Source organism: Trichomycterus rosablanca, chromosome 10 (genome assembly GCF_030014385.1).
Source record: "Trichomycterus rosablanca isolate fTriRos1 chromosome 10, fTriRos1.hap1, whole genome shotgun sequence".
NCBI classification, from domain to species: domain Eukaryota; kingdom Metazoa; phylum Chordata; class Actinopteri; order Siluriformes; family Trichomycteridae; genus Trichomycterus; species Trichomycterus rosablanca.
Window position 1 is genome coordinate 21,706,763 of NC_085997.1, and position 26,467 is coordinate 21,733,229.

A 26,467-nucleotide genomic window follows, 5' to 3' on the forward strand; every position below is an offset into this window, starting at 1 on the left:
GTGTTATTTAAATGCTATTAAATTGTTTTCCAACAAAATCCGCCCAATTTGGCGGATAACCGCCCAATCTGGCAAAACTGGAACGCGTTATTATTATCGCGTTAACTTCGACAGCCCTAATAAAAACGTATTCTGATATCCAGTTAGCAGCGTAGGGTTTATATAGCAGCAGGTAGAATAAGGGGAGAATAAGGTGCAAAAACAATGCAATATTGTGCAAAGATGCAAGTAATATAGTCACTAGTATGAGTTGTCAGAACCCAGGGAACAAGACTGTGTTGATTGTGAATGAGATTTTGTGTATGTACACCGATCAGCCATAACATTAAAACCACCTTTAAAAAAAACAAAAAAACAAAAAAAAAAGCGATTAATCGCGATTAACTATATGAACTTCTGAGATTAATCTTATCTTAGCCCTAATATATATATATATATATATATATATATATATATACGTATATACTGTATATAGTACTGGTATACTTATTTCCATCCACTTGACAGGGTCTGCAACTTTTACCGACTAGCAATCCAAATGATTTTTTCATTATTTATTTTATTTTCATCAACCACCTTATCCTGGTTAGGGTGGCAGCGGGTCTACTTCCACTGGGAAACACCATACGCAGGGTAGGAATATCCTGGACAGATTCCAATATATCACATGTGTGCAGCCATCAACACCTCGAGATTTGAACCGTGATCACAGTAATAGTGGGTTAGCATAGTTTACTACTACAGCACTCCAAAATCTTATAATATAACAAAATATTCAGCTCTAAACAATATTCTGAAACAATTTTTAATTGGTTGTTTTGGTGGCCAGGACAGATCTGTGTTGAAGCATTAGTATGTAACGCGGGGTACAGATCATTTGCAGGGAGCCTCTCATTTGCATTTGGATATTGTTGATCCATAGGACATGGCCCTCCTGAATTGGTTAAGTGGGGCTTTGTCTGTGGACCTGCATTTTTTTACAGTCAGGTTAAATTGGAAAGTGTGATCATGAATATAAATCGCTGCTAGTAAAGTTGAAGCCGGCTTTAAAGACAGGACAAGGTCCAGGTCCTTGCTTTGTCTTCTTTGTTGTTCTTCATCTGTGCCACAGTTTAAGTCTTTCTTTTCCTTCTTGAGTTTACGTTAATAAGCCGTGCTTGTACTTGACTCTCTGTAATTAAGACTGCTTATGAAGTTTGGACTTTAAGGTTTTGAGCACACAGTTAGTTGGAAGAATGGATGGATGGATGGATGGATGGATAAATGGATGGATGGATGGATAAATGGATGGATGAATGGATGGATGAATGAATGGATAAATGGATGGATGGATGGATGGATGGATGGATAAATGGATGGATGGATAAATGGATGGATGGATAAATGGATGGATGAATGGATTTATGGATAAATGGATGGATGGATGGATAAATGGATGGATGGATGGATGAATGGATAAATGGATGGATGGATGGATGGATAAATAGATGGATGGATAAATGGATGGATGGATGGATGGATAAATGGATGGATGAATGGATACATGGATGGATGGATGAATGGATAAATGGATGGATGAATGAATGGATACATGGATGGATGGATGGATGAATGGATACATGGATGGATGGATGAATGGATACATGGATGGATGGATGGCTAGATAAATGGATAAATAAATTGAAGGACATGCTTTGAACAAGGTTGTGAAGTGTGCTTTTGAGAATTTGTGTGCTCATTTAGTTAAAAGATCATTTGTTATGTTTGTTGTTATGAAGGTCTGCCTCACAAATAACAGTAGGGTGACTCACTGCAGCCATTTTGGATTTGCCTACACCAGACATAACAAACTATGTCTTTATGACCTTTTTTGAAGAATGTTTTCAACAAAAACTCTCACAAAGTTGTATATCAGCCCAAAAAGTGTTATAACACAACTTTATGTCTGCACACATCCATTTTAGGACCCAGATGGTATGTCAGCATTAAAGTGTATTCAAATTCCTTTTAAAATAAACCATAATCTGGCACCCAGGTGCCCCAGCAGGGTATTTTGCTAGTGCACCAGAGCTGGGATTCTGAACTCTCCAAGTTTAAATCTCAGCTCTGCTACTGGTGGGCTCGGTGCGCCCTAGCAGGCACAATTGGCAGTGCCAGCAGCAGACAAAACTGGCCACTAGTCTTCTCAGTGGGAAAAGACCGGACTAAAAAAGGGGTTGGGGTCTTTGACACAGTGAAAGAACCCTGGTTAGTAACCTAAAGCAGCAGTCCCCAACCTTTTTGATCTGATGAGCATAATGAAAAACACGCAGTGCATAACTATACTACTCACCAGTGATGAAAAATCAGTGGGAACCCTGAGCTTTTTTTTTGCTGCAACTAGACGCTTCCACCTTGTGGTAACAGGAGACAATAACACCCGAAGTGTGTTCCTTATGTCCAGTTTACTTTGTAACTTTGTTTTGGTTGCCATCACTGCAGAAAATCCCGCTTCACAAAGATAGGATGTTGGAAATTGAAGCAGTGTTTATATTGCTTTTGTAGCAATCTATAATTATTTATTTTTTATGTGCGGCCTGGTAATGAACGGTCTACGGACTGGTACCTGTCTGCGGCCCGGTGGTTGGGGACCACTGGCCTAAAGCCCCTGTACAGAAGTAAATGAACATGGAGATCAGTGTGTTACTCTCCATGCGCGAGACTGGCCTCACGTACATATCCTCTGAAGTTTGGGTGATTGAGCATGTGTCAGGCAAATATACCCTCCTCGGACATGATCAGGGTCCCCAATAGCGTTTATATCGTGTTCATTTTATATCCTTCATGAACAATCATATTTTATTCTGTGATCATGTAGGCCTGAATTCTCTTACATTTTGACCATTAACTTAGCAGGCTCCATTTAACCTTGCATTAGAGATAGTCTGCTCTTTATTATTTTTAGCGAGACACACATCCTAGACAGCTGTCTATGTCAGAGAGATAGTCTGTGTCAATCCTGTTTTCTTTTACTGTCTCTGCCCAACTACCTTATCTCAATCTTAGGGATGCATGGTTGTTAATTAGATATCTTAGATATCTATAGTATCACATGGAGTTTAGGTCTACATGAATCTTTCTTCTGTTCACTATATATTTACATGTACTGATAAACTTCTGATCATTCAAGAAAAGACAACGTTTTTGTCCCTTCTTATGATCATCTGGTACCAGACAGAGGGAATCACGATGGATGACATCAGTAGAACTACTTAATTAGGAATTAAACCTAACAGTTATTTTAAAGGGCGTATGTAGCTCTATTAACACTCAATAAGTATATAATGTACTTTTTACCTGCATGTTGTCAAGCCATGTTTTATTGGAATGCTATATACCCAAGCACAGTACACTGTGTCAGTCTATCACTGGAATGTGAGCAAGTGAATTTGATTTAGGCCTCCCTTAACAGCCTTAACTGCTGTACAAAATTTTCTCACCTGAACACTCAGTCTTTCCTGACATTTTTCTCTGAACTCATGTCCCTCTTGTAGGACTTCTCAGAGGTTTGTAAAATTGGTTAGACACTCTTCTTAAGCCATTTAATCTAAGTCTTAGGTCTAGTGACTGGACAGTTCAGTCAATTACAAAGGATTTGAGTTCTGACCTTTAATTTTGATAGTTTCTACACTTTTTGTGTTTGAGTTAATTGCGTGTGTAGATGTAGGTATAGGTGTGTCTAGTAAAAAACAGGACTCATTGTGTGATGAGTGTAGAGTAGCTGGGTTTGAGCAGCTTAGGGACAGTGGTAGCCTAGTGGGTAGAGCTATCAACTGAAAGGTTGAGAATTCGAATCCCAGTTCTGCCATGCAGCCATTGTTGGGCTCTTGAGCAAGGCCCTTAACCCTCTCTGCTCCAGGGGTGGCGTACAATGGCTGACCCTGCACTCTGACCCCATATTCCAAAAAGCTGGGATATGCAAAGAAAGCATTTTGTTGTACTGTACACCTGTATATGTATATATAACAAATAAAGGCATTCTATTCTATTTAGGATCCATATTGGGGCTGTTCATAGCTGACAGGATGGCACCCACCTAAAACCTAATAAGCTCCAAATCTCTACTATTGCATGACCAATTGGGCGTAGCTATACATGCAGCTAAGCATTATTTGTATCCTGTAAAAAAAGCAGTAACCAGAATGTGACCATTACATGCATTTATTTAAATATTTTTTCTTGTTTATTTGTTTGTTTTAATAACTTAGAATTGCTTGTTAATTCGTTTGTTAGTTATAACTATCATATTTAGTCCTATTTATTCAAATTATTCTCCAGGCCACCCACAGAGGATGGGTCCCTTCTGAGTTTGGATCCTATTAAGGTTTCTTCCTAATTTTATGAAGGTATTTCCTAGCCACTGTCGCCCTTGGCTTGCTCAACAGGGGCTTTTGGTCTGTTGGTCCTGGATGCTGTAAAGATGCTTCGAGACTATTGTAAAAAATGTTATACAAATAAATTTGACTTATCTTTGGGTGTGTTCGAAAACCTACTGAGCTGCCTTGCTGTCTTACTGCCTACATAGGCAGCTGCCTAAGTAATCAACTCATAAGTCAGGTTTATTTGAACTCACTATTTAGAGAGCAATAACATCGGGTTTCGTTTACTAAGCTAACAAAGTTAGCATCATGCCATTCAAACCAATGGGATGTGGTGGCACAATGCACTAGCATGTCAACTAACATCTCCTTCTGTTTACCTATAACGGTTAAATTCGCTGACAAGCCCCGAATTTGCAAATAAATGACAATTGTGCAAGTTTATACAAATTAAAAATCAATAACAATTTATTTATGTTTGAAAATTACTCGTTTTTCTGCACTGTCCGTAAATTTTTTTTGTGAGAAAAGTTGTGCCGCAATAAATGCTGGGAAAGCCTTCAGCGCTAAGGCAGCACTGGATGCTCACTTGTTCTTGAGTCAAAATTGCGTTAAAATTTTAAGATATCTTACTAGTGAGGGTATAAAGGCATCCAGGATTTCAAACAGCCTCCTTCTCGGGAGTGCGCATAGGATGACGTAAAATGCTGTCTATGTAGAGAGCTCACTAGGTTTTCCAAAACACCCATAGACTTGAGAACGGGCAGCACAATAGTGCTACGGGTTTCCTTCCAACTACTCCAGTGTTTTCCCACCTCCCAAAAACAGGCAGTTGGCTACTCTGCATTGCCCATAGGTATAAAGATGTAATACTAACTGCTGGTAAATATACACTGTTATGTGTTTTAAAATTGATTAAGATTTATCTAATTTTCTAGAATTGTACCTGGCGGTGGATATAAACATAAAACAGCTGATTATGCATGAAATAACTTTATTCTTGAGGGCCTGTACTCGCTAGATTACCAGAGAGGACTCGATCTTTCTCTAAATACTTAATTGTGCATTTACATTCTGTCCACAAACCCCTTTAGTGGTGTTTTACTGTGGCACTAAAATACAAGTGAGACCATATAATTATAACTGCAATACGATATTTAGGCTACTTGTGTCTTAGTGTTGGAACAGTGCAGCAGGTACTAAACATTGACTGCCTTCGTACTTTCATAAACACAATTACTTCTTCTTTCAATAAAACCTTTAGATGAAGCAGTTGGAATGTTTATGGTTGAACCAGTCGTGGTTTTAACACTTCATGGCCAAAAGTATGTGGACATCAGACCATATGCTTGTGCACATTTCAAATCCTTAAGCATTATTAAACCCTAAATGACTTTTCAATTCACCATATTAAGACTTTTGTGTTATGTGTTATTATGTTGCCTTTACACTTCATTTCCAAAAGTATGTGGACACCAGACCATATGCTTGTTGGACGTTTCAAATCCATGGGTCTCAATAATCCCTAAATGACTTTTCAGTTCATCACATTTAGATTTTTATGTGTTATTATGTTGCCTTTACACTTCATGACCAGAAGTATGTGGACACCAGACCATATGCTTGTTGGAAGTTTCAAATCCATGGGTGTTAGAAACCCCTAAATGACTTTTTAATTCACCATATTTAGATTTTTATGTGTTTTTATGTTGCTTTTACACTTCTGGGCCAAATGTATGTGGACACCAGACCATATGCTTGTTGGATTTCAAATCCATGGGCTTTAAGAATCTCTAATTGACTTTTTTTTAGTTCATCATATTTAGATTTTTATGTGTTATTATGTTGCCTTTACATTTCATGGCTAAAAGTATGTGGACACCAGACCATATGCTTGTTGGACACTCCTAATCCATAAGCTTAATAACCCCCAAATGACTTTTTAATTCACCATATTGAGATTTTTATGTGTTTTTATGTTACTTTTACACTTCTGGGCAAAAGTATGTGGACACCAGACCATATGCTTGTTGGACGTTTCAAATCCATGGGTGTTAAGAATCTCTAAATGACTTTTCGTTTCATCATATTCTGATTTTTATGTGTTTTTTGTTGCCTTTACACTTCATGGCCAAAAGTATGTGGACACCAGACCATATGCTTGTTGGACACTCCAAATCCATAAGCTTAATAACCCCCAAATGACTTTTTAATTCATCATATTTAGATTTTTATGTGTTTTTATGTTGCTTTTACACTTCTGGGCAAAAGTATGTGGACACCAGACCATATGCTTGTTTGATTTCAAATCCATGGGCATCAAGAATCTCTAAATGACTTTTCAGTTCATCATATTTAGATTTGTATGTGTTTTTATGTTGCCTTTACACTTTATGGCCAAATTTATGTGGACACCAGACCATATGCTTGTTGGAAATTCCAAATCCATAAGCGTTAGTAACCCCAAAATGACTTTTTATTTCACCATATTAGGATTTGTATGTGTTTTTATGTTGTCTTTACACTTCATGGCCAAAAGTATGTGGACACCAGACCATATGCTTGTTGGACGTTTCAATTCCATGGGTGTCAAGAATCTCTAATGACTTTTCGGTTCATCATATTCTGATTTGTATGTGTTTTTATGTTGCTTTTACACTGGCCAAAAGTATGTGGACACCAGACCATATGCTTTTTGGACACTCCAATTCAATGAGCTTTAGTAACACCCAAAATACTTTTTAATTCACCATATTAGGATTTTTATGTGTTTTTTTATGTCTTTACATTTTATGGCCAAAAGTATGTGGACACCAGACCATATGCTTGTTGGACATTTTAAATCATTAAGCGTTAGTAACCCCTAAATGACTTTTCAATTTACCGTATTAGGATTTTTATGTGTTTTTATGTTGCCTTTACACTTCATGGCCAAAAGTATGTGGACACCAGACCATATGCTTGTTGTAAATTCCAAATCCATGAGCATTAGTAACCAATGAATGACTTTTCCATAAATCATATTAAGAGTTTTTTTAGTAACTGGTAATGTCATGAAAAAATATATCACTTAACATAGGAGCCATAGGGGCTCCATACGCTAGCACACCAGAGCTGACATCTTAAACTTGTCAGTTCAAAACTTAGCTCTGCCATCCGTCTGGGCTGGGCACCTACGTAAACAATACTTGGCTGTTGTTCATACAGGGTGGGAGCCGGACAGGGAACTCCTCACAACTGATGCAATTATGACCTCTGCTGGCTGATTGATGGCACCTGCACAGAGTCGAGGAATAATGCATTGATCAGTGTGTGTCTCTCCATACACAAAGCTGATCCGCATATGAACTCGTTGTGTGCAGGTGAAAAGATGCAGTCGGCTACTGCACATGTGTGGGAAGGGACAGTCTTGCTCTCCTGGATCAGGGCGTGGATCAGTGTCAGTAGAGATGAAGTGTAATGCAATTAGGTAATTGGATGCGCTTAAAGTTGGGAGAAAAAGCATAAAAAAAGCATATGAGTTATAACACACTGACCTCATGATTAACTGTTTAAAATAGATGTTTAAGCAACAAATAAACATTTATAAATGTTTTCAGTAGTCATGAAGAGTTAATGTAGGCTGTACTTGTTTTCTATGTAGATTTTATTGTTTTTAAAACATTAAATGACTATTAATTTAGCTAGATTTTGGCTCTTGGGCAGGTTTACAATGAATTCCTACCCAATAATTTCCATGTAAACACTTATGTTTGAATTAGGTTTGTGATTAGGTTTTATAAAACCTTTTATAAAATGAAGGTTTAAAGTTGCATTTCTTTATTTAAAAAAACCCCCCCTAATATAATGTCTGCTGTGGTAACTTAAAAATAATAATGTATAAGACACAGAGAAAGTAGAGAAACACAAAAGCATGTTAGATCAGTGTTGGTTCAAGTGGTTTGCTTTTAGAGCTGCAGGTTTAAGTTATCAGATAGGACTCATAAATGCCAGAACCTCACCTTAATTCCCCCATTAAATGGCCATCTGTGGGAATGGGCTCCTAAGCACTCCGAAAATGCACAGTGCAGCCAGATTGTCTGAATGAGACCGGCTTGCACTCATAGCAGACTAATTAAATCTAATTTAATGCCGCTCTCTCTTTTCCCGCCCCTCTTCCCTTTTTTTCATCTGTTTTTCTATGTCCTTCATTCTTTTATGTGCCTCTTTGACTTGGCAACCTCGTTCTTTTTGAATTTGTTTTGCATCTCACTGTTTTCACTTTTCATCTCACTTAGTTTGCTTTCTCTCTTTCTCTCTCTTTCTCTCTTAGACAGCACGGCTAGTATCGTAGCCAGGCGGCACCGTTTCCACCGACTGACTCAGGAGCTGTATGAGCTGCCCGTGGTGGTGTGGGATGGAGGAGAACCCCTTCTGAGCAGCACCAGCACTCTGACCTTACGTGTCTGCCCATGCCAGCATGGTACCAGGCTTAAGATTTGCCAAAGTGAAGCCTTTCTTTCTTCCGCAGGTCTTAGCACTGGAGCACTCATCGCTATCCTGCTGTGTGTTCTCATACTGTTAGGTAAGTTCTTCTCTTACACCCTGGTGTTCTACTTTTACCTTCTTGACATGAATAAAACTGCTTGTACTGGTGACCTGCGTCACAAAGCCTTCAAAGATTTTGAAGAAGTACATTTATTCAGACCCTGTTAAGTATTAGGAAACTTTCACATGCTCATGAAAAACTAGTGCATGTGCCAAATTGCATTTTTTATGTATGTATTATGAAAAAAGCCCATGTGCACAAACCAGGATCCATAAAGACAAGATGTGCATTCCAATCACCCCAGTAGTTCACTGTGCAGTGGATTATGCCGGGGTTTTGCCCGTTTTAGATAGGATTTAAAACCATAAGGGAGTGAAATCGTGCATTTCATACAGAACTTTAAACTGCATAGGGCAGGGGTGTCAAACTCATTTTCACTGAGGGCCACATCTGCATTATGGTGGCCCTCAAAGGGCCGATTGTAACATATCCTGCTGTGATTGCAGTCTGCCTTTTAAGCCTTAGACAATTTGTTTGGTTTTTTTTGGAGGCTAAATTCTGTGTTTGGTGTCAAAATGCCAAATTGATACTGTATATTTATAATGTATGTACAGTATATCTACATCTATATTGTACTCCTTTACCACAGACACGGCCTCATAACACAAGAGACGTACCTTTTTTTTAAAGCACAAACTTATATTCACTTTCCCATCTTTCATTAAATTTTCTTCCTTCTGCTTCAATTTTCTCATGGGATTATTTGTAAATATTTCTCAACATCACTTGTTGGAAAACCGCCTCAGTTAAACGCTGATATGGAAACACTGTCATCTAGTGGCAGGATGTGGTCACTTTGCAGGTCACAAATCAGCATGTATTGTGGGAGATGCAGTTTATGTACGACTTTACAGTGTATTTTAAGACAATCATACGTCTTTTAAGCTCTTGCTGGCCACATAAAATGGCGTAATTGGCCGGATTTGGCCCGCAGGCCTTGAGTTTGACACATGTGGTATAGTAGTGAGTTAATCGATTGATCACTATACAAGAAGTTGACAGTAAACCTTTCCCATCAGTCATTGCATGTCTTGAGGGTTAGGACAGCTGGTGCATTATCAGCAAACTGTTGAAACAAAATGCCGATCTAATGTTTCATTAATCTTTGCTAAAACCTACCAGCAATGTGAAAGTCCAAAAATGCTACAAAGTCCACCAGAAAATAAATGTAGCTTGTTAACCTTTACATAGCTAATAACAAGCAATACAGTACTACGTAAAGATACACAACAAAAACCTGTTATAGGTACATAAAATCACATTTATTCCCATATTACATGCACATTATAATACATGGTTGTTTGTTAGTTTGTTAGTTACTTTAGAAAGCAAAGGAACGGTCAAAGATTGCTGTCAATGAGACACTCTGATGTTAATGTGATGATGTTACAGGGTGTTCCGGATAAAGGGATTTAACCAACATATGTTCCCTCAGCTGATATTGTATAATTAGTGTGTAGGGAATACAAGGGCACTGCATCAGGACCCTGTGGAATGGAATCCAGCCAGTCTGTGGCTGGCACGGAACCCTGACTTCAACCCTATCAGACATATTTGAAATGACTTGGAAATCCCCCACTTCTTGATACTACTACTATTATATAGTGCAGTGGTCCCAATCCACAGGGCCACGGACATTTATTACCTGGCCGCACAGAAAGAATAAATCATTTGGAGTTTTTTTGTTTTTTTCTGTTTTATTGACAATCACACACTGAAAGATATTTCATTTAAAAAAAACAGAATTCTCTTCTAATAACATCTGTCTGTTCCTCTTGACGTGTTTGACACATACCTATTTCAGTCAGTCACTCACTTACTTTTTTAACCGCTTATCCAATAAGGGTCGCAGGGGAGTGCTGGAGCCTATCCCAGCTTTTCAATGGCCGCAAGGCACACAGTAACACCCTGGACGGGGCGCCAGTCCATCGCAGGGCAGACACCCATACACACACACACATACACACACCCATTCACCTATAGGGCAATTCAATGTCTCCAATTAACCTGACTGGATGTTTTTGAACTGTGGGAGGAAAACGGAGCTCCCAGAAAAAAATCCAGCCATGGGGAGAACATGCAAACTCTGCACAGATAGGACCCGGACCGCCCCACCTGGGGATCGAACCCAGGACCTTCTCGGTGTGAGGCGGCAGTGCTACCCGCCAAGTCATTGTGCCACCCCCTATTTCAGTCATATTGTATAATTTTATTTGAAATCCTCCTGTCCCCACCGGTCCATGAAATTATATCTTATATGACACTGGTCTGTGGTGCAATAAAGGTTGGGGACTGCTGATATAGTGCACTGCCAGAAGTGAAATTTAGTTTAAAGAAGTGGATAATTGGATGTGATTATTGAAATTAGATACAAATATTGTTACATTTATTATTGTTCAGAAAACATTTTGTAAGGAATAAGATATTATTACAATTGAACAAAGCTGACTCAGTTGACTGAGTTGACCTATTCACCTGCTTATTTACAAAACTAATCTAACTAAAACTAAATGGGTCATGGTATGATACAAAAGCTTTAGTTAATGTTAAAGAAAGTAAATAAAGGAATCTGAGACTATAATGTACATTAGATCACAGAAACAGAAGGTTGCCTTGTCTGATAATCTTGATTTCCGCTGGGGCATTAGTTGAGGTTGGTGGTCTAATGATGTAGAGAATCTTTCCTTTTACACATTCAGCCACCTAATGATACTTAAACATCATTTGAAGATCATTGTTGATGACTAAGTGCAATTGTATCCCTTAACCCTGCAATTTACCCATTTTAAAATGCCAACGACCAGCATCATACTGTGCCATGTAATAAGATACATTTAAGAAAGAAAGATTTCTTTACTCAATTTGGATCCTAATCACTTTTTAAAATAGGTGCACTCTGTCATGTTGTGTTTTGGGTTTCCGGTTTAGTCTTACCTGTTGTTAATTCCATTAATGAATAATTTACAAAACATAAAATGTAATTAGGTGCTCAGGTGGCACAACAGACTATAATGCTAGCCCACCACCGCACAGATCCTGGTTCAAATCTCTGTGATGCTATCGGCTGGACAGGCATTTTCAAGGTGATGGAATGGTGCCCTGTCTAGACTGTTCCTGTCTTGCGCTCAGTGCCCAGTACAAATGGAGCAGGACCCACCATGACCCTAAAAAGAATGAAGCGCTTCATTAAATAAAATGAAAATTAAAAATGAGCTGCATTTTATAGTGAATAAATCTTAATATAAGGTAATTTTAGTAAGGTAATGATAGCTCAGTGTTTACAGACTTTTGCAAAAGTTTTGACACCCCTGGTTAAATTTCATGTTTCACATCCATTGTAGGCTAAGAATTAAATATAGCATTTAAAGCAGATTTAATGTATAGTGTCTATGTATTTAACAGCAATCAATTATAAAACATGTTTACTATGCCTAATTCTGGTCAATGTTACTGTGGGTCCAGAACCACCAAGAAACACTGGGTCTCAAATTCAAGCTATAAAAAATGTAATCCATGACATCTGTAACTTAGCATTTCAGAATTTGATATGAGTACATACACCACCAAGTCACATTATTATGACCACCAGCTAGTAACCACCGTGTGCAGCACAGACAGCAGCTAGACAGGCTCCGAGTAACTCACTAAGGTCCTGGTAGGTTGTCACAGGTATTTGGAGCCATGCTGACTGCAGTGCATCCCACAGCTGCTGAAGGGAGTGTGGGTGAGGATCCATAGAGCAAACACGACGATCGAGGTGGTCCCACAGATGCCCAATTGAGTCTGGGAAATTAGGGGCCAGAGCAGTATTTGGAAGTCTTGGTCATGCTCTTCCAACCAGTGTCAGACATTTCTAGTCTATCCGCCCCAGGGAAGACAGTTTTACCCATGGTATTTTCATCCATGACAGCAAGGAGGGATATATATGCAGACAGCCTATCACACACCTTATATACCCAACAAACCACCACAACATTGACCAGAATTAGGCATAATAAAAATGTTTTATATAATTGATTGTTGTATTTGCTGTTAAATACATAGATACTATACATTAAATCTGCTTGAAATGCTAAATTTAATTGGTAGCCCATGTCAGTTTCTACCATGCCTGGACTGATCAACATCCAGTGTCCAATTTAGTGATCTGTTTGGAAGTATTAAACCCTGGATATTGACCTTAGACTTGAGCGTAATTATTGGATCTGTATTTACTTTGCCGTACTACTTTCCAACGCAACAATTACAAGTTTCTGACCTTATTAAAGGTCACCTTTGCATTTCAGCATTGTGTTATTACTTTAACTAACTGTTTTCTTCAAAACTAGCAAAATCCTTCAGGGCATTTGGTAAATGCCAGTAAATGCACTAGATGTGCAATTAGAAACTCCTACAAAAACTGGATATCCAAACAAGGGCAGATTCTGACATCAGAGGCCAGTGTCTAACATAAATAAACCACTTTGTGTAAAGCTAGGATTACAGGGAAGTGTGTGTAAGTGTGTGTGTGTGTGTGTGTAAGTGTGTGTGTGTGTGGGTGAGTAGGAGATCAGCTCTGTTATTGTCCCTGCACAGTGATGCATGAAGGTCATACATATTCGTATCCACCATTTAGACTGGGGCATATCCTCAGTGGGGCAGTGCGGGAGCAGCACCTGAATTCTAATGACAGCAGGAGACAGAAAACCTACCTGCATGCTGCCTTCCACTGGCTTTTCGAATGTGTCTGTGGGAGTTTTATGCCCGTTTAGTCAAAAAACTTCTTTAAGTTCAGGCAGTTATGTTGGACGAGAAGGCCTGGCTTGCTTTATTTAATACTCCTTTTAATTATTGAAATCGTGTTTTCTAATAGACTATGTGGCCATATACTGTATATGTGGATACATCTTGTAATCACACCCACTGCTAGCATGTATATACAATGAATTATTTATTAATTTATATTATTTATTTATTGTTTGTTTTACCACTTCTTTATCCGATTCAGGGTCGCTGTGGGTACAATTCACTGGGCGAAAGGCAGGAAACACCCTGGACAGGTCGCTAGTCCATCATGAACACACTCACACCAAGGAGCACGTTAGGATCTTCAATTAACCTGACCTAACCTTTATGAGTTCAAGTTTTAATGTCAAACACATTCATGGACAATTTTGTATCTCCAATTCACCTCACTCGAATGTCACTCACTGTGTGCGTTTCCTCCGGGTGCTCCAGTTTCCTCCCACAGTCAGTGGGAGGAAACTGGAGCACCCGGAGGAAACCCACACAGACACGGGAGAATATGCAAACTCCATACAGAAAGGACCCAGACCACTCCACCTGGGTATCGAACCCAGGACCTTCTTGTGGTGAGGCAACAGGCCTGCCTTGCTTTAATTAATATGCTATAAGGACAAAAGTATTTGGACACCCCTGCTAATTATTGAATTCATGTGTTTCAGCCGCAATAATTGCTAGCAAGTGCAATAAATCAATTGTATAAAGGAAATTATATGCCTCCAACTGTTGCAGCAACAATTTAGGGAAGGGCCTGTCCTGTTTCAGCATTGCATGGCTCCAGTCATTGTGCACAAAGCAAGGTCTCCAAGAACATGAAGAAAAGCTTGGTTCAAGGAAACTCAAGTGGTCTGCACAGAGCCCTGACCTCAGCCCCACTGAACAGCTTTGGAATTGAGGCTTTCCTGACCAATATCAGTGCCCAACCATATAAATGCTCTTTTGACTGAATGGCCACACATTCCCACAAGCATACTTCAAAGTCTTGTAAGGACCCTTCTCAGAGGAGTGGCTGTTTTATAGCTGAAAAGATTACATGAAGTCACTATTTTTATATTATTTGCTCTTGGTCAGGTGTCCGAATATTTTTGGCCATACAGTGGTTATATAGGGGTTAAAGTTATGGCTACTTCACACCCTTGGCACAGCCTATCAGACCATATCTCTACAGACCTCACTTTGTAAACAGAGGTAAAGAAAAAGCACAAAATAAGTTGTCAAACAGTCATCATACCCACCCATTGACCCCTAGGATATTATTGATGCTCATTTTTTGTTAAGGTCACAGTTAAATGCTAATCCAATAAACAATGGCATTTAGACTTAGACATTTACTTTGTAAACATGTTGAATTGTTGTGGTAATAAATGTTCTGTGCAAGGACCAACACTTTATCCATTTATTAATTTTAATCAAATTTATGTTTCATTTTTTACTGTTTAATTAAAGTTTAATTATATTACATTTTTTTGCATGGCTCTTATCATGGGTCATATTTTTGCTGGTAATATTGTTTTATTAAACTGATTAACATTTTTTATTTGATTTACTGACACATTATACTGTAAAGTCCAACTACATATTAAACTAATGCATATTTCATTGCAAAGCTTGATATTTTAGTGCATGTGTAACACTGACTTACTGTACTGTGTTAAATTCATTTTATCATTAATACATTTTATTAAAATAGACTGTATAGCCATACATATGTGGATACATATTCACACCCACTGCTGGCAAGTGTATACAATCAATACAATTATTCATTCATTCATTGTTTGTTTTACCACTGCTTTATCCGATTTAGGGTCGCGGTGGGTACAATCCACTGGGTGAAAGGCAAGAAGCACCCTAGACAGGTCGCCAGTACATCACAGGCAAACACACACACACTCACACCAATGGGCACAGGCAAACACACACACACACACACACACACACACTCACACCAATGGGCAAATTAGGATCTTTAATTAGCCTGTTTGCAGGCTGACCTTTGGACTGGAAAACGGAGCACCCAGAGAAAACCCACACAGACATGGGGAGAACATGCAAACTCCACACAGAAAGGACCCGGACCGCTCCACCTGGGTATCGAACAGTAGTACCTTCTTGCTGTTTGGCACCTACAATCAGTTATATATTGTATTATATTAACACTAATGTCCTGGACAGAGCTATGGTGAACACTTTTGGGAAGTAATCAACTGTGGATTGTGTACCAGGCCTTCTTAACCAACATCAATGTCTGACCCCAGAAATTGTCTTTTTACTTAATGGCCACAAATTATGTGCTCTTTTTTTTGTGCCCACAGACAACTATTGAAAAGTCTTCTCAACAGAGTGGAGACTGTTATAGCTGCAAAAAGAAAGCCAATTGCATATCAATGCCTGTGATTTTCAATAAGCTGTCTAACAGACTCACAGTCAGGTGTCCACATACTTCTGGCCACATAGCATTTAATAATATAGCTCAAGTGCTCTACTGGTAGTTCTAAGCAAATTTTACAAATGACAGAATCAGAAAGTAGTCAGCACACAGAACAGTGCAGAAATCAATGTTCTGCTTTCACTTTAAAAAGCTTTTTTAATGATCATGGCATTTATAGAGCCTTGTTTTATTTAGTCAGTAAAACAGACAACAGGTATAATGACATTTTGAACCAATTAAAAAAAGACGGCAGACAGCAGAGTAAACTCTAAAAGATTAGTTTACTGAGCCCCAAAAAATGCACATCAAGCAGTTGCTTGTAAGGTACAGCAGATGCTGGTAAAATAATCTATTGCACAGATCAGTCAAACTGTTTTGGTGCACATTAAACCTAACTAAACAAAACTGATTTGTTTGGTTAGGTGAGTCACTGATTTATGACTCACTGTGTTTTGTACAGAACAATTAATGCAAATGGCTTGCTTTCAGAAAAAAATTATATATGTATGATTTGTCATTGTATTCTTCATTGTATTTTTATGTAATAAAATGTATTAAAATGCATATAAAATGTATAAAGCATTTAACATTGCTATACTAGAAATTATATTTTTACTTAACTTCCATATTTTGGCTGATGTGGGTCTGTATGATATGCAAAAAAGAATACAAGATGACAATATGGCAGGGACTACAACTAAAAGTTGTTGCGTAGGGGGCTGCATAGTCAGAGTGCCCATGCTGACCCCTGTCCACCGTCGAAAGTGCCAACAATGGGCACGTGATCATCAGAACAGGACCATGGAGCAATGGAAGAAGGTGGCCTGGTCTGATCAATCACGTTTTCTTTTACATTACGTGGATGGCCAGGTGCGTGTGCGTCACTTACCTGGGGAACTTATGGCACCAGGATGCACTATGGGAAGAAGGCAAGCCGGCGGAGGCAGTGTGATGCTTTGGGCAATGTTCTGCTGGGAAACCTTGGGTCCTGTCATCAATGTGGATGTTACTTTGACACGTACCACCTACCTAAGCATTGTTGCAGACCATGTACACCCTTTTATGGAAACGGTATTCCCTGATGGCTGTGGCCTCTTTCAGCAGGATAATGCGCCCTGCCACAAAGCAAAAATGGTTCAGGAATGGTTTGAGGAGCACAACAACAAGTTTGAGGTGTTGACTTGGCCTCCAAATTCCCCAGATCTCAATCCAATCGAGCATCTGTGAGATGTGCTGGACAAACAAGTCCGATCCATGGAGGCCCCACCTCACAACTTACAGGAGTTAAAGGATTTGCTGCTAACATCTTGGTGCCAGATACCACAGCACACCCTCAGGGGTCTAGTGGAGTCAATGCCTCAACAGGTCAGGGCTGTTTTGGCAGCAGAAGGGGGACCAACACAATATTAGGAGAGTGGTCAGAATGTTATGCCTGATCGGTGTATATATATATAGCAATAGTGTAGATATGACGGTGCAAGTGTGTGCATGAGTTTCAGTCCATTTTAATGTGCCCGTGTTAAACAAATGAATAAATGAACACTATTTTATCATTTTAAATAGAACAGAGAATAGAAAGATTGCAGTGTGAGAAAATGTATGGTAAAAACTGATTTATATACAGTTTAAGCTTTAATCTCCATTTACCATTTTAGAAATGTCAAAAGATTATGTAAATTCCCAGCATGCAGTTTCCACCTCACACCAGATTACATTAACAAACTCTTGCATTAAAGCGCCAATATTCTGCTATTATATATATACTGTATATATATATATATATATATATATATATATATATATATATATATATATATATAATATACGCACCGCTCGGCCAGTAAAGAAGTACGCACTTTCAGTACAGAAGTGTGCAGTATGCACGCAACACCCCTACGTACTATGTCCGCCATCTTACCAACGTCAAGTGATGACGTGAGGACATAATATCACTATAGTTACAGACCGCGTGCTCATTACAAGCCCCACTCTGCAAAATTTTGGATATTTAATGTTATTTAGGGTTTGTTTATCTTACTTACACTTGTAAACAGAGGACTCTCCGTTTTCCGCCATCTTTCTTGTTTCTTCTTCCGCTTCGAATGCCCACGCAGCTCCAGTTGAATCATGGGATACATTAGCGGACCGAAAGTGTGCATCGTTTGCATGCTCAAACATGGCTGCCCAAGAAGTAGGTCATCAGGGTACTTCTCACGTACCTTTTTACGTATACTATGTATTCGGACATACTAACCGCTCTCGCATACTGCTTTTGCGTACTATTGATTATGGAAGTATGCGATTTCGGACGCAGCTTATGTAGCAGTTTCACGCCTTCTCTGTCTCCGCCCCTTCTTTCTGATTTGTCCCTTTGTTCATAATCCTCAGCTGTTCCTCATGTGTCCATGATTACTTTGTGTATATAGCACACTTGTGTTCTGTTCCCTTTGTTGGTTGTTATTGATTGCAATTTTGCTCCTTCTTTCATCTTTTGATATGGTCTAGAGCTTGGTCCTTTGTTCTTCTGTTGTTAGCTTAGCACAGGGATTAGCATTTTGTGTTTCGTCTAGATAAGTTAAGATTAGTTTAGACATCTGTTCTCTATATTTAGCATTACTGTTTAGCATTAGTGTTTTCTTCCCCAAATACAATTTTATTGTTTTTGAGGTTTAAGAGGTCAGTACAGAGAATTTAGTTTCAGAACAATAGAATGTTTGAATAGATTTTTTTCTTTTCTTAATTTAATCTTCATATCTTTCTTTCAAAACGAACCGGAGCTTCTAGTGAAAGCTGCAGCCTAATCAGATCTGGACTTAGCTAACAGAGTTTCTGTACCCAGCTAACAGAGTAGTCTAATTAGCAATAATGCTGCACCAGATGCGGCCTTGCTAGTTATCGCTGCCTTCTCTGTCAAGTCCATCACAATGCTTCCCTGGCAATGTGCTCACATTTGGGAGCAGTAAAGTGTAATATACACAATAACTTACAAATATGAGCCAAACTGACATGTTTTACCATCCTATTAAACCATAAACGTGGAGTTAAATGGAATTGTGTGTGTATTTTCTCAGCATGTGCTGAAATGTAATGAATATCTGGACAGCTGATGGTTTTTGTACTGGGATGCACCTTAGTTAGTTAGTCGAGGATTCCAGTACCCAGCGCATCGCTAGCCTAAAGCCTTGTATACATTCTATATTAATGTTTGATGAGTGGCTGCAGTCGCCAAATATTTAATAATATTGTCTTTAGAAAATGTACATAACTACCAGGTATTTTTGTCCTGAAAACTGTAAGGTAAAAAAGGTTTTGGTCATATTGCTAATGTTAGCTTAGCAACATTGCTAGTCAAATGGCAGTTGTGTATGCTACTAGACTAATGTTAGCTAGATACAACATCACTTTAGCACCTGCCTGTTAAAAATAATAAAGTACAAGGGGCCCTGGTGGTGCAGCGGGATATTTCGCTAGCACACCAGCGCCGAGATTCTGAACTCCTAAACAACACCGTGTTGCACACACCATTCCATCTTTTAATAAAATCTTTTTGTTTGTCATTTTTGTTGTTTCAGCAATCGTAATTCTGTTCATCACTTTGTGGCGAAGCAAAAAGGAACCACTGATAATCTCAGAGGAGGACATTCGGGAAAATGTGGTCACCTATGACGACGAAGGAGGAGGCGAGGAGGACACCGAAGCGTTCGACATCATCGCTTTGCGAAACCCGGAAGCTGCAGAGGGACTAAAGTTCAGGAGGGATGTCCAGCCTGACGGGTGTTATCCCGGGTCTAAAAGATTCTGTCGCCATGGCTGCAACCATCGTAGCCCTGCCTCCCTGGCAACAGATGAGGAAACAGACGTCCACGACTTTATCAGACAGAGAATAACAGAGGCAGATCAGGATACTAGCGTACCCCCTTATGATTCACTACAGACTTACGCCTATGAAGGACAAGGCTCATCAGCAGGCTCCATCAGTTCAATAGGGTCACCAGGAATCCATTCCGAACAGGACTGTAATGTACTAGACGACTGGGGTCCGGAATTTCAAAAACTAGCCGAACTCTACGGTGAGGAGGCTGATATGATTCATGAACTGAATGCAAAAGAGTCAGAAGAACAGACTTAGTTTTAAAGGTCGTTTCAAAGACTTTACAACTTCAAACACATACATAAACAGAATAAAACTACTCTCTTTTGCTACCATGGATGTCATTGTTTTATCAATAAAGTGAAATATTATCAGACTGTTATCCGGCTGAAAGTTTTGCGTCAGCTAAAAGACAGACTGACGGACATTCTTCTGATGATTTTGGATCTTTTAAATAGTAGATTCCAAGAAGCAAGGAGAAGATGAACAACCTGAAAAAAGAAAATGAATGGAAAAAGGAAATATTTTCCATGGTGTATATTTTTATTGCATAATAAAGTCAGAAACTGTCGAAACATGGATGTGATGAAAGTGCAACTGCTTATTTTCTGTAATTAATTTTCATTTCTGCTTTCAGGGTTACTGCAGATACTATTACTTAAACCATTATGTGTACTTTTCATGTCTCAAACATGAATCTATTTTAATAACATTTGTTTTAGTAGAAGAGAGAGCGGAGAGGATGTTACACTAATCCAGACTAGGGGCACAAATGAAACATAATTTCTTTTTACATGTGAACAATGCTTGATTAGGCATTAAATGCATTATTGCACAATTAATGGTTTAAAGAGGATATGAAAGTCAGAGACCAGTATTGAAAATTTTATTTTTTAAGTCGCTCAGGTGGCACAGCTGTAAAAACACATGCTAGCGCACCAGAGCTGGGATCTCGAATATATCGTATCGAATCTCAGCTCTGAGCGGCCACATGAACAACGATTGGCCTGTTGTTCATATAGGGGTGAAAACTTTTTGATTACTAATCCAGTACTTTAATGTACCAATAATAATTATGATAATAATAATAATAATAATAATAATAATAATAATAATAATAATGTACCAATAATAACAATAATAATAATAATAATGTACCAATAATAATATTAATAATGTAACAATGTTCCAATAATGGTAATAATAATATTAATAATGTAATAATGTACAGATAATAATAATAATAATAATAATAATAATGTACCAATAATAATATTAATAATGTAACAATGTTCCAATAATGGTAATAATAATATTAATAATGTAATAATGTACCGATAATAATAATAATAATAATAATAACAATAATAATGTAATAATAATAATAACAATAATGTAATAATGTACTACTAATAATAATAATAATAATAACAATCATAATGTAATAATAATAATAATAACAATAATAACGTAATAATATACCAATAATAATAATAATAATAATAATAATAGTGTAATAATGTACCAATAATAATAATAATAATAATAATGTAATAATGTTTCAATAATAAAATACTAATATTAATAATGTAATAATGTACCAGTAATAATAATAATGTAATAATGTACCAAGCTGTGTTTCTTTACAATGGTTTGCAAAATACAAATATATATTCATTTAGATTTGTTTTTTAAAAAACTTTGTTAATTTATTTTCAATTGCAAAACTAATAAAAAAAAAAGTCAGGTTAATTTGACAGCAGACGTTATTTTAAACTATTCAAATCTGTTAAAAACATTCGTAAAATTCACAAAAAGTAATAAAAAATTACTTTTGTAAATTGTTTGGCAGATTATATGAATATGAATAGATTTTTATTTTGGTTAAAGTAGGAATATTTAACCCCCTTACACTAGAATGATGATGGTGAATTTACCACATTGTCTTTTGTCTTTTTTTAAACTGCCGTTTAAAATCAGTGTAAAGAACCATGAATACCTACATTAACATCAGCAGCGACTCACTGATGATATTAATGATATTGACACCCTAATCCCGGTTCTAGTAAAACGTTTTGTGCTTCCTGAGATGCGCTGCGTCTGAACACTCAGCTTAATCAAATTTCATTCCAGGGCTCAGCTTCGGCTTCCTGTCTGTTTGAGGTTCTCTGAAATATCCTGAGCTTCATCATTTTAACAACCCTGATCTTAAGATTATTTATATGCTAAACCAAGGCAGGCAGACGAATGAAGCAGGACGCGTGCATGTAATCGGCAAACACTTTTTGGCTTATTGGAAGGGAGACCAGAGAGGACGTTGCATATGAACAATGCTTGATTGTGCATTAAATGCATTAATGCACAATTATTACTATTATTTTTTGCTATTTTGTTTATGCATTTTACCCATTTTCTCTCAATTTAGAGTAGTCAATTTGTCTTCCGCTACTTAAGACTCCGGTCATGTATGAGGAGGGTATATTCGCCTGCCTCACGATCCCTCTGACGCGTGCACAGTCCACCAACCCCTTCTTGTTCACCCACACGTTTAGTGAAGTATTCGCACGCAGTATTCGCACGCAGAGAGCCACGCACTAATCCCAGCGCTCCTACACTTCCCTGTACAGGCACCTCGGGCTACTAACCAAGGTCCTTACACAGCGTTAGAAGACCCTACCCACATTAGTCCGGTCTTTAACCCTCCCGGCAGACTTAAATTGCCAATTTTTGTCTGATACAGGCACTGCCAATTATGCCCGCTAGAGGACGCCCAACCGACCAGTAGCAGAGCTGAGGTTCAAACTCGGGAGTTCAGAATCTCAGCAATGGTGTGCTAGCGGAATGTCCCGCTGCGCCACCTGGGTGCCCACAATTAATGATTTAATGAGGATTTAAAAGTCTAAGACAGTTTGCATTTTCGTAAAGTATTTTGCTCTTTTTTAGCACATTCTGTATTTATACACAAGTTTCTGTTTTCTTTCTTAGTAAACAAAGCTTTATTTATTGGTCGTCAGATGGTGTGGTCATAGTTGTTCTGCCTATTAGTGGTTTGGATACAAATGATCCTGTTTTGCCAAGCGTTTTAAAGTGCCATGCACTGCACCCTTAGAAATCTTTAGTTTAGCTCTAAATTGATACTTAAAAAGCCACTCTGCTTTTTGTGTGGCATTTTTGTGATGCCACATTTTTCTCTGTTACAGTGTTACTAAGTAGCATTGAAATGTTCTGCTGAAAACCTAAAGTGAAGCAGTAAAAACCTCCTATACAGAATACAAAATCTAGAATTTTTATTCATATGATAAAAGTAGAAAGAAAAGATTTCCAATGTGTTTATAAATAAAAAACACATTTAGATTTTGATGCCTGCAACATTCAACAAACAAAAAACTGTGGGAGAAACATGTTTACCTCTGTGTTGCATCACCTTTCCTCTTAATGAGACTTGTTTAAGGTTTGGGAACTGAGGACACCAACTTGTTGCAGTTTTGCAAGTGGAATTTCTGTCAGTTATTGCATGATACAAGACTTCATCTGCTCAACAGTCCCTGGTGTTCGCTGTCTGATTCTCCTCTTCATGCTGCACTATACATTTTTAATAGAAGACAGATCTAGACTGCAGGCAGGCCAGTCAAGTGCATACACTCTGTCTACGAAAGCCAGTGTTGTAGCACATACAGAATGAGGCCTGGCATCTTCTTGTTAAAACAACCATGGAGTCCCCAGGCAAAGATGTGATTTGATGGCATTCATCTTTTGAATGAAATGGGACGCTATGGCAGGTAATTCAAAGGCATAAATCTCTTTAAAATTCAAATATACACCCCTGCATCAATGGTATCTTTACACATATGCAAGCCAACCATGCTGTCACTGATGCACCCAAGTATTATAACAGATGCACCTTTAATCTTTCACTGATTACAGTCTGGATGATACTTTTCATCTTTGACATAGAGAGCATACTGTTCCACGGGACCACAGAACGCATTAACAGGTTTGCCATACATCCTTATGGAAAAAACCTTGAAACTCAATGCCTTTAAAGCTCAACACCAGTCCCAGAACCAACTGATGTCGAGTTTCAAGGTACCACTGTGTATGCATTGTGCCATTTTAAAAAGTATAGCACTGGTTGTTTGCACCTTCAGCTCTTATCAGCATTTCAGGAGAGATTGATGGACGGTTTATGTTACTTGTTTAAAGGAGCTTATTAACTCTGAAACACATCAGTAGTGATTAGGCTACTATACAGTACAGCAGAAGCCTGCGTTGTTAAATAGCTTGGAGGTTGTATAATATCCCATATTTCTATTACTACATTTGCTCTTGTTATATGATCCCACTATCTGTGCGTATGCAGTGTTTTTTTTGTTTATTATTAGACTGTCAGTTTGCTTTTATTACAGGACTTGGACGTTGATATCCACCAGCCTATTTTCTTTCCTAGGGTAAGCAATATTTCATGCACACTAGATGAATGAATGAAGAAATTAATGCATATTAATGCAGGGCTTTTGTACATTCCTATACCAGTGTTAGTACACATTGGTGAGCCAAAACATTAGAACCAGCTTGTCTGGGCACTTTAGAATACAATGTAGGACAGTCAACCTCATAAAATACAGCATCATTTTTGTTGTCGTTGTTGTTGTAGCTTTATATTTATCAAGCTTTTTATCATACCCTGTCTGCTTTAAAATGACAAGTTGACTACAGACCACATAGGTTTTCATGCAACCTTTATGCAATGCTGTTTTTATTCATGTACAAGCATGAACATTCCAGAAAGGGACACTTCATAAAAAGAACAACCCCCACTGGAGATTTTCAACAGCGTTTGAGAAGTAATTACTTTTTGGTTCCTGTGGGCTCCCTGAGCCTCTTATAGTCGTACACGGCGTCAGGCTTTAATGAGTCACCGTTTGACTAATTGCACAGCAATCAGTGTGCTAGTCATGTGTAAAAATTGTTCCTTGTTTAAGCTGAGCGAAGCACCTCGGTGACTATGTGCCATATGCCAAATGCTCATTGATAGATTGGAAAAAAGTATGAGCAGTTGATTATCCACTATATGGACAAAAATATTGGGACACCCCTTCAAATTACTGAATTTGTGTTTCAGCCACAGCAATTAGTGTAACAAGTGTGAGAAATCAATGATATAAAGGAAATGCATTTGCTCACCTGTGCACAAAGCAAGGTCTATAAAAACATTTAAAAAAAAGTTTGATTTAAAGAAAGTCCAGCAACCTGCACAGAGCCCTGACCTCAACCCTACTGAACAGCTTTGGAATGAACTAGAACATCAAAGGAGGCTTTCTTTTAGTTTTTTTCCCCCAAATTCCCCCGCCCCCTAATCTAGTCATGTCCAATTACCCTGATTGCGTCCTCTATACTGATTCGACACTTCACCGCTGACTGAGGACGCCTCTCAACTGTCCAAATACTTTTGACCATATAGTGTGTTGTTAAATGTTAAATGCTGTGCTGTGTGAGGATAAATGATCATATTGTCTTTTAGGTCAAGTTAATTACCCTAATTTAATAGATGTTTTAATAACACAGTATCAGGTGTGTTATTTGTGTGGTCATATCAATTAGCAGCTGTGCTGACTCAGTTGCCAAACAATTGTAGGTGGGCATAAGTGATAATGATACACTTCATAATGATACTAATATAAGCATATCATTAACTTGCCATACCAAATATAATGCTGTCATTAACGGCCATAACATACATTAATTCATTCATTGTCTGATTTACCACTGCTTTATTCTGGTCAGGGTTGCAGTGTAGCTTATTTATTGGGTAAAAGGCAGGAAACACCACAGACAGGCCACCAGTCCATCACAGGGCAGACACACATTTAGAGCAATTTCTAGTAGCTCTAGTAGGCCTGACTGTACATCTTTGGACTTGTGGGAAGAAACCAGAGCACTCAGAGGAAACCCATTCAGACACAGAAAAGAACCTTGGCCACCCAGCCGGGGAATCTAAAATTGGGAGATACCCATTTGAGATTAAGCATTATAACAGCATAACAGCCCAATATACAAAATGTTTGCCCTGAACCAACACAAAAAAAGCTGAAAGTCAAATCTAGTATTATTCCACACCACACAGAATGCCAGAAATGAACTGTAAATATACTGGCACCTTTACAAAATTAAATTATGTGATGCTCCCAAACTCACCTGTGGAAAGTATTAGGTGCTGGCAATATGGAAATCCCACTTGCGACCAGTTTAAATGGAGAAACGTTTAAAAGCTTCAATCTTTGTGTCTGTATGTACCACATTTAGTGTGGAGAAAAAGTAGAGTAATGTGAACAGTGTAAAATCATGAACAATATCAAGCTACAAGTCGATCTCCAGAGAACTTAATGTTCCTGAGTCCACTGTGCACAACATAATTAAGATATGGCCCTGTAGCTGAC

General features: G+C 38.2%; 1 protein-coding gene across 5 annotated transcripts in view; it reads left to right on the plus strand.

Moving 5' to 3' along the window:
• LOC134321844 (cadherin-18) overlaps positions 1 to 20,597 on the plus strand; it is a 169,603-nt gene extending 149,006 nt beyond the window's left edge. For 3 of the 5 annotated variants that reach the window (XM_063003681.1, XM_063003684.1, XM_063003685.1), the window contains 2 exons: positions 8,671 to 8,922; positions 19,732 to 20,597. In XM_063003681.1, coding sequence (XP_062859751.1) covers positions 8,671 to 8,922; positions 19,732 to 20,288 — 809 coding nt within the window. In that variant the 3' untranslated portion in view covers positions 20,289 to 20,597. The remainder of the gene's footprint in view (positions 1 to 8,670; positions 8,923 to 19,731) is intronic. The other 2 variants (XM_063003682.1, XM_063003683.1) reach the window with 2 other exon arrangements.
• Positions 20,598 to 26,467: the final 5,870 nt, after the last annotated feature.